At 36.7% G+C, this 15,736-nt stretch overlaps 1 protein-coding gene across 1 annotated transcript; it reads right to left on the reverse strand.

Moving 5' to 3' along the window:
• Positions 1-9,696: 9,696 nt before the first annotated feature.
• Positions 9,697-11,618, reverse strand: LOC121240380. The gene is made up of 4 exons (XM_041137805.1): positions 11,458-11,618; positions 11,138-11,341; positions 10,189-10,356; positions 9,697-10,070 (listed from the first exon to the last, which is right to left on the reverse strand). The coding sequence occupies exons 1-4, from the start codon at positions 11,464-11,466 to the stop codon at positions 10,017-10,019; spliced, it is 435 nt and encodes a 144-aa protein (XP_040993739.1). The 5' UTR covers positions 11,467-11,618; the 3' UTR covers positions 9,697-10,016.
• Between the last annotated feature and the right edge of the window lie 4,118 nt (positions 11,619-15,736).

A 15,736-nucleotide genomic window follows, 5' to 3' on the forward strand; every position in this document is an offset into this window, starting at 1 on the left:
AGTGAATTTTTCGGGTGGTATTAAATATTTTAATAAATATTGAAGGATCTATTTCGGCCTCTTTTTTTTGGCAGATGAGATGAGATTAAAGTTAAAAATTGAATAAAATATTATTAGAATATATTTTTTTAATATTATTTTTGTTTTGAAATTTGAAAAAGTTGAATTGTTTATTTTATTTTGTGTGAGAATTTAAAAAAGTTATAACGATTAAATGAAATGAAATGAGTTGAGAGGAACTGTAAAAACAAACGAGAATGAATTCATATGCCGGTAGGAGTTTAGATATCCAAAGGACCAAATCCCACAAAAGAATTCCAGAATTCATATGCCCCGAACATATACTCAGTCCTTTATCACAGCCAGTTAGGAACTTATGAGGCCCTTGGGATAACTCAAGCCAATAATTTGCTTACCAAAGGCACAAAATTATAATAATAAATATATCCGATGGACGTAAAACTTAAACATGTCATTGTGTGAAAGAAGGCAGCAATATGACAATTCTCAGTACATCCAGGTGGTTCAATGTGCAGAAGGAATGCATGATGATGTTCAATGTAATTACAAACATAGAATCCTCGTGGGTTCTTGCTTGCTGCTTGCCATTGAAATTGATCCGTATAATTTGATCTGGAAGTTTCAAGAGAACTGGCCCTGCATTGGGTTGGCAAGTTAGAGGTATGGCTGGATGCACGACGTTACACGAGCTGCGTGACTCTTTGTATTGAAGCTTTTGTTTTGTTAAAGCTCATGTATTACACTGGTAGCTAGTACTCTGATCTCATGTAGTACCATGCAGAGGATGTAAGATTATTAACTGGGACAAAAGGTACCAGTACTTCATAATTCTCTAGCACGCTGATCAAAGGAATTCATCCTTGGAGTGTAGTGAAGGTAGGAATTAGTGGATCACAAAGAACCATATATGCACCCTTTTCCAACCCATTCTCTCTCTAAAAACCGATTGTCCTCTCTAATTTTGAAGAACAAATTCCTTTCTCTTGTCTATAGTTTTAGTGGGTTTTAATTTCTCTCTTTTCTTTTTCCCTTTGGGTAGGACAAATCCACTGCTTTCTGGCAACCAATTGTCCACACGCTAATTATGCTGCTGATTTTCCAAAAAGAGCCCATGCAAAATCATAGCCATCCAACTATCGTGTAGCGCTTTCATGCCTCCCAAACTCTCTGTAAGTCTCAAGTATTATTGCAATAGTATGTCTCTAACTTATACGCTTGAGACATCGAAGCTGGCTTCGACGGCCTCAAATATTTAACATCTGTGCCACATACATGATATCCCTCTTCTCCATAGATGTGCTAGTCTCATGTCTCGGTACGCCAAAGGCCAGGCTTCCAAGCTCTCGACGAACTAGCGACATCAAAGGCATCCAACCACATCTACTCAGTAACGAATTACTAGCGACATCAAGACGTTGACTCTTTTAATAGTCACTAGTATTTACCAGTACGGAACATGGATCTAGTCTTCTGATTTATGGTCTACTTTTTAATTTTCTTTTCTGGTATTTCTTTCACTGTAATGAAGTTTTTGTTTGGAATGTGCTATCGGCTACTCTTATACCTCTTGTTAAGATAAAATGATTGACAAAATCTACCTCTTTTCATCAATTTAATTTTTTAAAATAAGTATGGTAATTTCACGTAGTATAGAGTAGAAGTCTTGAATTCTCTACGCTCTATCCCAAAATACAAATGACTAAATATACATCTTTTCATTAGTTTAAACTTTTAGAACGTGTGGCAATTTAACACTTCTAATTTAGTCTAATGATAGATGATTGCTATGCAAAAACACATGCATGATCCTTGGACTAATCAGTTATAACTAGATCAGTGGTGAAGAGAAATGTAAAGCTCATATGAAGACAAAGCATTTGTTGAAATGCCTCAATGGGCGTAAACATTTCCAAAGTGATATTTCCGTATGTGTGCTCCTTCATACAGTCCATGACTATTTATAGAAAACTCAGAATACCAAAAATTGATTTACAAGAATATGCTAGAAGATTCTATGGAGGTACGTCTGGCATTGTATTGTTATTTGCCTTGTCATTGTAGCTATTCTGTTGAGAAGTTTGTTGTGCTTTCTGTTGTGGTAGTCTGACAGTGGATGCGGGCTGTGTAGTGCTGGGTGTCAAATATTCTAATGTGCTAACATCCCCCCGCGATTCAAGCGGCATCTCATGGATGGTGAGGCTTGATCGTAGAAGAGAAAAGCGAGCTGTGGAGAGCGGCTTTGTGAGAATGTCAGCAATTTGGTCTTTGCTTTGAAGAAACTTGACAGCAAGTGATTTGGCAGCAACGCGATCACGAACAAAGTGATAGTCCAATGCAACATGTTTGATGCGTGAATGCATAACAGGATTAACAGCTAAGTAAGTAGCACCAAGATTATCACAAAATAAAGTGGGAATATCTGAAATAATAATTCCTAATTCTGTCAACAAGGATTGTAACCAGAGAATTTCACAAGTTGTGTTTGCAACTGATTTATATTCAGCCTCAGTTGAGGATCTAGCAACCGTAGGTTGTTTCTTTGAACCCCAAGAAATTAAATGAGAACCAAGATAAATACAAAAACCGCCTGTTGATTTACGATCATCTGGGCAACCAGCCCAATCTGCATCGGAAAAAGCTGTGATTTTAAAAGAAGAGATAGGGGAAAAGAAAAGGCCAAAAGAAGAGGTGAGGCGAAGGTAACGAAGAATACGCTTGACAGCTTGCCAGTGAGCTAGACGGGGATAATGCATATATTGACAAACTTTGTTAACAGCAAAGGAGATATCTGGTCTAGTAAAAGAAAGATATTGAAGGCTTCCAACAACACTACGGTAAAGTTGTGGATCCTCAAATGAGGGGCCATCAACTGCCGTGAGTTTTGTGTTGGAAGCCATTGGAGTTGAGACTGATTTAGAATGATGCATATTAGTGCGATGTAAGAGATCAGAAATATATTTTTGTTGAGACATAAACAAACCAGAAGAATTTCTATAGACTTGAATCCCTAGAAAATAGTGTAAAATTCTGAGGTCTTTAACTGGAAAAGAGAGACGTAAAGCCGAAATGAATTCATTGATCAGAGATGTGTGAGAGGCAGTAACAATAATATCATCTACATAGACTAGGACATAGATCGAAACAGAGGCATTAGAGAGCATAAACAGAGATGAATCAGATGTAGATGCATGAAAACCCAGTTCTAACAATCGTGAACTTAGTTTAGCATACCAAGCCCTAGGGGCTTGTTTCAGACCATATATCGATTTTCGGAGTTTACACACAAAATGAGGATAGTCAGGATTTACAAACCCAGTTGGTTGATGCATGAAGACATCCTCTTCCAGATCACCATGTAAGAACGCGTTTTGCACATCCAATTGATGAAGAGGCCATTTCCGAGTCACTGCAAGAGAGAGAATTAAACGGATGGTAACAGGCTTAACAACAGGACTGAAAGTCTCAGAATAATCAAAACCAACTTGCTGATGAAACCCTTTGCAACAAGTCGAGCTTTTCGACGTTCTAGGGTACCATCGGCATGTCTCTTAGTTTTGAGAATCCATTTTGAACCAAGAGTATTAAATCTCGGAGAGGGAGGAACCAAATCCCATGTATGATTTCGCAAAAGTGCCTCAAATTCCGCAGCCATGGCATCTCGCCAAACTGGGTATTGAGCGGCAATAGTGTAAGATGAAGGTTCTTCCGGAATAGAAGCAGTTTCGGTGAGAGAGATGGAGTGTTTGGGGGGAGGCCAAGCTATTGTTCCATCCGTGTGAATGAGAGGACGAGAATGATGAGTTTTTGATCTAGTGAGCATCGGATGTTGATTGAGAGAGGCAGGGATGATAGACGATGGAGGGTTGAGAGAGGAACTGTGCGGCGCTGGAGATAGTGATATTGGGAGAGAAACGGGTGGGTTGATTTCGGGTAGGTCTTAAGAAGCTGGGTTAGCATGCTGGGCGTGATGAAATTGGTTTGTGCTGGAGATGGAGACGAATGGGCCGGTGTCTGAATGTTGGGAGGGGAAGATGGAGTAATGGGTAGAAGAGTGTTAGTGGGCGTGGGAGAAGAGTGTTGAGCCGAAATAGAAGAGGAGGGTGAGGAATTTATTTTAGAAGAGGATGAATCCGGAACATGTAAAATGGAACCGGTGTGAAAAAAAGGAAAGTGATTTTCATTAAATCGAACATCACGAGAGATATAAACTCGTCCAGTAGGAATATGTAAGCAATTATAACCTTTGTGATTCAAGCTATATCCAATAAAAACACAAAGTTGAGAACGCATATCCATTTTATAACGATTAAACGGACGAAGGTTGGGCCAACAGGCACAACCAAAAATCCGCAAAAAATTATAATCAGGCTGTTGATTGAATAGAGCTTGAAAGGGAGAAATATTTCTTAGGATAGGTGTGGGCATTCTATTTATTAGAAAAGTGGCAGTTTGCAATGCCTCAGCCCAAAATTTTGATGGAGCTGAGGACTGAACTAGAAGAGATAGCCCAGTTTCCACAATATGACGATGACGTCGTTCTATACTTCCATTTTGAGCATGAGAATAGGGACAAGTAATGCGATGAGAGATGCCTATTTTGAGGAGAAGAGAAGAAAAGGGACGAAATTCTCCACCCCAATCTGTTTGAACAGCAATGATATTTTTGGAGAAAGTATTTTGAACAAATCTAATGAATGCTAAAAAAATAGTAGAAACTTCAGATTTAGTACGTAAGGGAAAGCACCAAATATATTTAGAGAAATCATCAACAATAGAAAAATAAAACCTAAAACCATTAGAGGATAGCACAGGCGCTGGTCCCCAAACATCTAAAAATAAAAGTTGAAAGGCATGAGTAGACCGAGAGGGAGAGAGAGGGTGGGGAAGAGTGTGAGATTTTGCTTGAAGACAAGCATTACAAAGTGAAAAGAGAGGTGTAGAGGTGATGGGAAGGTTATGTTGACGAATAGTCAAGGAAGTAATTCGAGGAGACGGATGTCCTAAACGGGAATGCCAAATCTGAGGAGTAGTCCTTTCACCAATGAAGGCTTGAGGTCGAATAGAAGCAGTTGATCCGGAAATGAGCTATCACATGGTGGAAGAACATATAGGCCATTCTTAACAGTGCCCTGAAAAAGTACTTCCTGAGTGTGCAAATCCTTCACAAGAAAACCAGAAGAGTTAAATTCAAAAAACACTGAGTTATCAAGACAGAACTGACGCACAGATAATAAATTCTTAGAAATGGAAGGAACATGAATTAAGTTTTGGAGAAGAAATTTGCCATTTGGTGTGGGAAGAAGGCCAGCGCCAGTGTTCTGAATGGGAAGGGAAGACCCATCGCCAATATGCACTTGATCAGGTCCATTATATGGTGTGGACTCCAGATTCAAGTTGGAAAAATCAGCCGTGAAATGATTTGTAGCTGCAGAGTCTGGAAACCACTGATTGGACGAAGAGGAAGGAACTGAAGTGTAATTGGCTGTGAGGGATGGAGGTGGTGAAGGTTGATAGTTGTGAGTGAATCGGTGAAAACACTGGAAAGCAGAGTGATCGATTCGAGTACAAATTTGACAAGTTGGTTTGTGTTGATTCTGAGAAGAGAAAAAATTAGGAGAACCCGTATTATTGGTTCTGGCTCCTCCTCGACCACGGCGATACCCGCGGCCACGACCACGAGTGTAAGGGTTAGAAGACGGACGAAAATTGGTGGAATTCGCAGAAAAGGACGCGACCGAGAGTGTCATTTGGGTCTGATGTGCAAGTCTTGATTCATGGTTTAGAAGGTAGCTAAAGACCTGTGAAATGGAAAGGGGTTCGGGTCTCGTAGTGATGGAAGACACGACAGACTCATAGTCGGCTTCTAAACCAGTCAATAGGTAGATGATAAATTCATGGGAAGAAAGGGGATGACCTGCAGAGGAGAGCGAGGAGGCGAGGGCTTTAGCTTTGTGAAAATATGCGGAAATAGTGTCTGATCCTTTCTTGAGTGTAGCTAATTGGTAACGTGTTTGCATAAGATGGGCAGTGGACTGAGCCGAATAAAGATTGGTGAGAGTGGTCCAGATTTCATGGGAGGTAGAACAATCAACTACTTGAGAAAGAATGTTGTCGGTAAGAGAGGAATAAAGTGCCGAAATGATCATTTGATCTTGTAGAAGCCATGAGCTGTGGGCTGGATTGGGTTTATCATCAAGAAGGGGAGGAGAAGAAACCGAGCCATCGATATAGCCATAGAGCTGGTGGCTTTTTAGAAAGGCAAGAAGTTGAGCTTTCCAGAGAGGGAAATTATCAGTGGAAAGCTTGACAGTGATAAGATGTGCAGCGGCATTGGTGAGGGAAGGATTCGGTGATGTGGAGGGGGCCATGAGGAAGGAAAGAAAAATCCTATGCGGCTCTATGATACCATGAAGAGAAATGTAAAGCTCATATGAAGACAAAGCATTTGTTGAAATGCCTCAATGGGCGTAAACATTTCCAAAGTGATATTTCCGTATGTGTGCTCCTTCATACAGTCCATGACTATTTATAGAAAACTCAGAATACCAAAAATTGATTTACAAGAATATGCTAGAAGATTCTATGGAGGTACGTCTGGCATTGTATTGTTATTTGCCTTGTCATTGTAGCTATTCTGTTGAGAAGTTTGTTGTGCTTTCTGTTGTGGTAGTCTGACAGTGGATGCGGGCTGTGTAGTGCTGGGTGTCAAATATTCTGATGTGCTAACAAGTGGAAACATTTCATATCTCTAATCCATACTACTAAGCCAAAAGTTTGAGGTCCATTCTCTTTTCTTCAACCTCTATTTGGTAGAAGGGCGCCTATTCCTAATAATTCATATCCGGTATTATTTGAGTCTCGGTAAAATAAGAAAGAAAGTAGACAAAACGTGCATGCAGTAGTACTACTGGAGCTAGCAGCAAGAATTTTTGAAGCAAAATTCATGATGTGCTTAAGAGTTAAGACCCTTTTTCCAATCGGACAAGACAAAGAGCACTAAAGAAGACAAAAGTAGCATATATATTATATATACCAGCTGATAGTCATGGTTTTGGATTCAGAATCGCGCAGCTAGCTTCTTTATGATCATGTACCGGGACGTGGGAATTATAGCCAACAAGATCAGAATAAATATTGAGAGCGCAAGAAAAAGATAGTCTATGGAATAATGAGTTGTTGCTCCCTGATCCATGGATAACATGTAGCATGAGCCACCAAGGAAAATTGCTCCATGGATGCAGGAAAGATTAAAGCTAGCTGCCTCCTTTCCTCTACTGAATTTTCCATTATTATTTTGCATGCTTTGGCTGGGGAACTCATGACAACTGCTCAGAAACTTTTGTATCAACGACAGTACTACTGCGTGGGCTTAATTAAGACGTGTTAATGTAGAACGTACATGCCCCAATACTTTAATGCATGCTCAATGGTTCGAAACCAGTAGTGAAGATACTGCATGCCACAGGTCTAAGACCAGTGGAAGGGCACAAGCTAGCTAGGCGTGCACTGATAATATCGTTGGGCGCCAGTGCACGCGTCCTCGATCCATTTCCAGGCAGGTTGAACAAAGGCGTGCACCACGCATGCATGCCCAGCGCGGCCAATAACGTGCGTCTTGGAATAAAGATTAATTATAGGAATAAAATATTGGCTCTAAGTTACATTTTGACTCTTTAGTGCGTGTCGTCAAATGTTTTAGTAAAAAAAAAAAAAAAAACGAAAAAAGCTTCATAAAATTAAACTTGGTTTCATATAGTAAATTTATATTATAAAGTAAATTTAATATATCACATAAAATCACATCAATTTGTAAATTTATTTTTATAAAATTTATGTGGCTGTAAGCTCTGCTGTGATATTACATTTGAGAAGTAGAAGTTTTTACTCTTTATAATATTCTAATGAGACTCTAATTATATTATTGATTAATCATTTTAGAGTATAGACCATATAGCTTAGACTTTCTATTCTGCTCTCTAATCTAATTAATGGAATAAGCCCTAAAAATAAATATACCTACTTGCCTACATTTATTTGCACGTAGGTATGTCTCGCATTGGATCGAGATCGAGAGATAATGCACGCCCCAACCAAAAGCTAGTATAACACCATGCATTTGCAAAATTTTCTTTTGCTATGTCTTGATCACCTTTTTCTAATTAACCTTACCGTGCACTTTTTCAATTCTTGATTCATGCATTTTCAGGTGGGGTTAGTTTTAGAAATCTAGTCCTTGCACTTTTCTTTCCCGAAACCCTACGTGCCTATCACAAATCTACTTTAGACAAAGGCCAGCAGACAAAGGAAAAAAGAAAAAGTGATCAGATGAATTGTGAAAGATCGATCGAACAAGCTACATCCATCGATCAGGAACGTCACACTTATCTATAATTCAGTAGACCTTTCTAAATCTTCCTCCAAATCATGATAATTACCAAGCTTTATTGAGAATGAAATTTTGTTTTTCCCATAAATGTTTGTCAACCATAACTTTTTTGCATGCCCTACGTACCATCGATCCATCCTTTTTCACTTTTCCTTTAGAAAATACTAGGAATTAGTTTCCATAAATGTACCGCTCAAAATTACCGCTAACGTATTTTATTTTTTTAAATGTTTAACTAAGTTACTACTAGTGTTTTGTGTATTCTTTTAACATTAAAAAATTAAAACAAAAACCAAATGTACTAGCTAGGGATACACTTGAGGGGGCTGAGTTGTAGCACCCTTTTCCTTTCTCATCCTCTTGCTGCAACCTAATGATCAAACCTTGATAGATATGGCAATGGCCTTACTCGGAGCTAGGCTTCTAATTAACTTCAACTCCAATGCTCAATTGCTCACAATCCACACAGTCACTAGGCAATGAAATAGAGGAAATATGTTATATTCTTCATTTTTATGATCTCACTCTTGTTTTATTGTGTTGATCATGTAGTAATTAATTAATACCCATTAATTTTTTAAAGATATAATTTAAAATATATAGCATATAATAATTTATGGATGATATCATGATATCGACACAATTTTTTTTATTAATCATCCTCAAATTCTTAACCCGTAACCACGTGGCATTCCATGAATGAATGATAAATAATTTTTGTAATAATATAATGTAATTTTTGAAAATGAGATGAGAATTTTTTATTTTAGATGAAAGTTTAAAATATTATTATTGTTTTAAAATTAAAAAAAAATTAAATTATTTATTATATTTTTTTTATGAAATTGAAAAAGTTATAATCATATGAGATGAAAATTTTAGAAGGATGCCCCATCTCATCACATGCCCCAATCAGATCACAAGGATGATGATAAAAAACAATCATTAGTGACTACTTTTCCTAATTATAACCCTACATGTTTAAAGTTCCAACATGAAACGAAGCCCTTCGATCAGAAAGAAGATCACGTGGGTTGATTACTGCATATATAGTGCATGCAGCAGCACAAAATGATAACGATCACGTGACCTATCATCACGCGCGTCAGGGCTGTAGTAGTTCTGTGTTAGTCTGTCCTCCCATTGAAGGCTTAAGAAAGAAAATATACAGAAGTTTTGAAGACAATCTACTTTTGCTTTCTTTTTTTTATTTTTGGGTACCTGTTTTGCTCTTTTCACAGGCCTTTCTAACCCACGTTCAAACCCAAATGCCCATCGAACAGTCAACATGCTTAACAAATTAAACCCTAATATTCAAAATGATCATCATAACCTTCCAAAGATGGCTAAACAAAAGAAAAATACACGACCCTTGATTTCTTTAGAAGTCCTCTTTCCATAATGAGAGAATATTAGTAATGATATTCCTCAGACATCCATCAAAATAACAATTCCTCAAGCACATACATAGACCACCAACATAATTAAGTATTAACTATATCCTTCTACCAATCCCTCTCTCTCTCTCTCTCTCTCTCTCTCTCTCTCATAAGTCATAGACTCATATGTACAAACTACAAAGTCCTTGAGGGTACTTCTGTTAACATCTTCACAGAACACAAGTGGGCAGCAAGCAGCTTGTGAAAAACCTCAACCCTCTCTTCTGCAGAAAAAACAAAAGCGAAAAAAGTATATTAAAAACTATGCACAAATTTGAGGGTACATAATTATAGCCTTATAAAAAAATTATTAAAGGGAGAAAGGGTTTTGAGGATCTATACCTTTCTAGATTTTGCATAGAGGACTTCGGGGGAGATTTTGTACAAGTCTTCATCCACAGGTTTTGGGGCTGCCCTTGGCATAGAAGTTGGCGGACTTGTTGGTTCCTCCACGTCACTAACCCAGCTTTGCTTTTTATCTTCCTTGACGTAAGGGCCACGAACTTTTGTCTGCAATTTATCAAAGCCGGTAATTAATATTGACCATCAACATTATATTTGAAACGTAATATGCGCAGGCATGCAGTACTACATGCATGTAGGAAAAAGAATGTCTAGCTAGCCATCATAATTACACCGTTTGGACTTTAGAGGGTTCATTTCCTCTGTTTTCAACAGGTTCCTGTCCAAGCCTCAACATCGATCCGGTAGGGAAAACATGTCGGTCCCATTAAAAACATAAAAGCATTTGCAAAAGATGAGTTGAATTTCGCTCCAATGGCTTTCACCAAAGGAGGTGCTTCTTTTGAGTTTTAAGGACTTTTCCTTTGTGGGGTGGGGATAACTTCTTTTAATATAATCAAGCATGAAAAGTTGGGTCCATGGTTAATGTGGTCACGCTCGTAGTTTTTGAATCAATCCTTTTGATCCCCACGCCAAAGTAGTGCCCTACATGCTTTCTAAAGCAGATCATCATGTGATTTTTTTTTTTCTTTTCCACCATGAATGATCATTCATGATTCACCATCACGCGCAAAGATATGATCAAAAGAGAAAAGGAGAAAAGCAAGAGACAATACACAAGAAAGAGTAAAGGATTACAACCACTGAATATGTACCCCATGCTCTAATACAATACGAGAAAATATTATCTTGTAATGCAGAGAAAATTAGCACCTTTTATCAGCTGCAGAATTGTAATTTATAGGAATAGTTTTCATCTCTTTTTTAGCCAAAAACTAAAATTCCTAAGCAAGATAAGGAGTGGTAAAGACAACCAGCTTTAGCTTACCCTTCGCCGAGGAACAACGATCATGGCGGGTGTGACCACATTATTCTCATACAAATCTCCAGCCACATACAAATCACGCTCTTCAGAAAAGCTGTAACGTAGCAACCCGGCCTCCCTTGCTGACTCAAAGCACTGAGTGAATGGCAGGTCGTCGTTCCAATCCCAGCTCCCAAAAGCCGGAACATGACTTCTCATATAGTAATCCTATTCACAAACCAAAAACAAGATTCTTAATACATGACATAGATAAATATATCAGAAGAAGAACATGAAGAGTATGAACTTTTTTGGGGAGACAAGTGAGAAAAAAGAAGTCTCACTTGATCCATTAAGGTAGAACTGGAGAGGTTTATGAATCTAGGAGCAATATAGATCAGCGGAGCCTCGAAGGTTATAAAATGTCTACTCTTTCTCTGTTTCTTTTATAATGCAAGGTAGAGCGTGGGTTTACTACCAATTTATGAAGGGAGATGCATTCACGGAGAATGAGGGAGAGGTAGTAAAGTAGGCCTGGCCTGGCCAGGGGGGTATGGGTCCAATGGGATCCAAAGCAACACAACTTCATGGGTAAAAAAGAAAGAAAGTAAACTCTGATAACGATGTTTCACAGTAGCCAGACAGTAGGACAAAGCGGTAAGGCAAGTGAGAGAGATAGGGATAAATCGGATGCTTTGGTTCAGATTCTTTTAAATTCTATCCTTAACTTTATCAAGGGTTTTTGCTTTGCCTTGTTTGTCGCTGAACAGTTGTATATTCAAATGCATGATAAAAGCCATAAAAGTTGGTTGCTTCTTTCTTTCTTTCTTGGGGTTCTCCAATCTCAAAGCAAAACGCCTGGCCGGTAACAGGCCAGCTTTTGAACCCTACACGCCTGATCGATGAAACTTTGTGCTCTGTGCAATGGAGAAGAGCATCCCTCAGACCGGAGTTAAAGTGGAGTAATTTATTTGGCATTGACAAGTCAGTACAGAAGTCAACACTCAGCAGTACTGTATCAGCTAGCAGTAGTAGTAGTACTTTGCATTTTTGCAGTTCAGAGCTCAAACAGCTTGCTGTGTACACCATACACAAGAATATCTTTAACTATAGAAGATATATATCGTACGGTTCCTACTCTCTGTAATGGTTAGAGTTGCAGAGAGGCCAGAGAATTGGCGTGGCCTTATTGTGCTCTCTTCTCGAAATTTTGACCTTGGCCTTTGACAATCCTGCATGCGCTGATCATGGATGAATTAATAATCTGTATTTTGGTCTATTATGTATATAGCATTTGTGATCAATTATACTCGTAAGTTTATTTATTGAAACGTTAATTAAGCATATATTAATATGGAAATTTGACACATTAACCAAAAAAATAATAATATTTTAACTTTTTTATGTCACAGTTGATGACCTTATGGTAAGAATTTAACACATAAACTAATAAAAAATATTTTATTTTATTTTTTTTTAGGATAGATGCGATATTCTTGCATGAGTAAAACTAGGGTTTTGTAGTGTGGAATTTTTGAGCAAAAGAGTTGCCCAAGGCAGAAGTCAAATGGATTCGCTCCATTGTCATATAACATGGAGATTCTAACCATTTTTGTACTTTCTAGCAGCATCAAAACAAGTACTGGTAAAAGAAAATGATAGTACACCTCCTGCAGCTTAATTGATAAGCTTATCCAATTAAGCTTAGAGTAGTGTTCTAGAATATCTTATAAGCATCTGCTGAAGCTTAAAGTCACCCTCAAATGATTCAGATAGTACAATATTATTATAAAATTAATTACAGCCTCAAAAACATTTTTAAATCAGTAATAAGTACTTGCCACTCATTAATATTATATATGATCGATCGTACGTGTTGATCATCGAAGACCAATTTTGCTAAACGATATCTCATGCATCGATCGTTCTCATGATCATGTGTTGAATAAGAATATAAGAAAATACTACTATGTCCATTTTTTTTTTACACCTTTATTTGAGCGTTGGTCAATATTTTTTTTTTTTTACTTAGTAATTAAAAAAATAATTTTAAATATATTGGTGTATTTTTTTTCATTTTTTTAAATGTATTTAAATATGTTAAAAAAATATGAAAAAAATAGAAAAAAAAAATTTTTACACTAGGCGGTATGAAAACTCTTTGGGAATAATTGAATATATATATATTTACAGTTATAAAATGAGCAAGCGTTATATACTTTTTTAAAAAAAATAATTAAATATGAGATTCATAAAAAAAAATTAATTTATCTATGATAAAACTAACTCTTTTTAAAAAGAGTATGCAATCACTGCATATTAATTTATATATATATATAGAGAGATCAGAGTATTGCTACATATATATATATATATATAGTATTGCTACTCTGACCTCTATTGATGTGGCACTACTATATAATGTTACGTTGTAGCGTATTAAAAAAAATAAAAAGTATATATTATTAGGGGTGTAACCGGTCCGGTCCGGTCCGGTTTTGGACAAAATCTAGAACCGAACCGGTATGTACCGGTTTTTCATTTTTCAAAACCGATTACGTCCCGGCTACCCTCTTAAACCGGTACATCCGGTTTTACCAGTTTCCGGTCCGGTCCGGTTCGGTTTTCCAGTTTTTTTAAAATGTAAAAAATATATAATAAATTATTACTTCTTATAATAAAATGTTATTAATAATTTAATATATATATATTACGTTTAAAGCATATGATCAATTAAATTTTCATCTTTAAGATTAAACTTTTATTTTATAAATTATAATAAAATTATCTTATATATAATTATATTAATAACATATGATCAAAAAAATTACAAATGTTCATATTTAAGATTAACATTTTATGTTATAATTTATAAATTATAATATGAAATTATTTCATATATGATATATAATTATATATTATATATAAAAATTTAATATGTAATTATATATTATATATAAAACTCATATATATAAATATTTTGTATAATATATAAAATTAATTTTTATATATGTATATTTTACAACCGGTCCGGTTCCGGAAACTACAGAACCGAAACCGGACCGGTTCCGGCCGGTTTTCATAATATAGGAACCGGTTCCGGACCGGACCGGTTCAAAACCGGACCAACCGATTCGGTCCGGTTCGGTCCGGTCTGATTTTCCGATTTTCCAGTTTAAATTTACACCCCTATATATTATAAACCAAAACCTCTTTAGCACATTCCGATTCATGTACTGCACGATACAAGCTACGGCCAAACGCTTAGATTACAGCTCTATTGATACTTCATATATAGCCCAAGTAGATAAGAGTCTTATAATCTCCATAGACAAGACTTTCCTACAATCTTGTGACACAAACATATCCGTACAATTTGAAGAAAAATAGACATAATATGTGAATTCTAATGCAATAATTAAACAGCCAACTAGCAACGTCATTATTAATCTTGGGATCCACATGATATTATAAATTTATATCTACTTCTCTTCGTGTAATTGTAAAAAGTATTTGGAATGAAAAATTTTAAGGAAACTCAATCCCATTAGAATCAAGCCCATGAAATCAGTATGATCAAAGCCCAAATCAGTTAGCACTCAATTTAACAATCCTTTCTACGTACTTTTTTTAATTGAAGAATTTTTTTTGAGTTAGTTTTGAAAAAACTTAAAAAGAAATAGAAAAACTCTTGCTGCAGTCGCCTGATTCAGTCATTGGGTAAATGGCTCTAATGTGGACAAAATAAAAATGCACCGTTTCATAACTTCTCTGCATTTCCCCATATCCCTCTCCTCCTTCCATTTCCATTTTACCATTTCCCTCACTCTCTCTCTCTCTTTCTCTCCTTGTTTCTCCCCCTCGATTTCTCTCCCTCGAAGATGAAGATCCCACATGCCGAGACTCTGTGTGTTCTCTCGATGCAAAATTATGACCACAAAGTTGACTCTAGGGGCTCGATGCAAAATTACATATCAAAAGACCTTATCCTATTGAGGCTGGACACGCCAACAATAGTTGTTTCTCCCTCCTTTTTAGTATCACGCATATATGCACAAAACAAGCTTCTAGAAATCTCTATTTCTACAGCAAAAGCCCAAGCAGACCAGTACATTTTGGCTCAAATGATGCAAAAACAACAATAGAGACAGAGAAAGGAAAGTAAATAAAATGATGAGAAAACGAGAAGAAACAAGAATGAAAACAATACCCATTAACTAATCCTACAAAACTACACAGAAAAGTTATGGGTTTTGTCTCAGGAAAACACGAAAAAGAAAATACTAATAAAAGAAATGAGATTATTTGCAGCAATTTTTTTTCCTAAACAGAGGTATGAGCCCGACTAAAGTGAATATCCATTGACAAGAAGAAGCAATTGACGAAATGTAGACTGAGAAAGAAAACCCAGATGCCATATGAGTAGTAAGACGAAGACTCAAACGATGCAAAGCTCTATTTCAGTAAGTTTTTCGTTCTTTACAATTTTGGTTTCTGCCGGGATCCTTTTAATCTTTTACTTTTATTGTCATTTTTTTTAAAGCTAACGTGGCGTCAACGACTGCATTCCAGTTGCCTATCTGACTATATATAGAAGAATTGAATATATATATATATATATAT

The sequence above is a fragment of the Juglans microcarpa x Juglans regia genome, chromosome 7S (genome assembly GCF_004785595.1).
Source record: "Juglans microcarpa x Juglans regia isolate MS1-56 chromosome 7S, Jm3101_v1.0, whole genome shotgun sequence".
Taxonomy (NCBI): domain Eukaryota; kingdom Viridiplantae; phylum Streptophyta; class Magnoliopsida; order Fagales; family Juglandaceae; genus Juglans; species Juglans microcarpa x Juglans regia.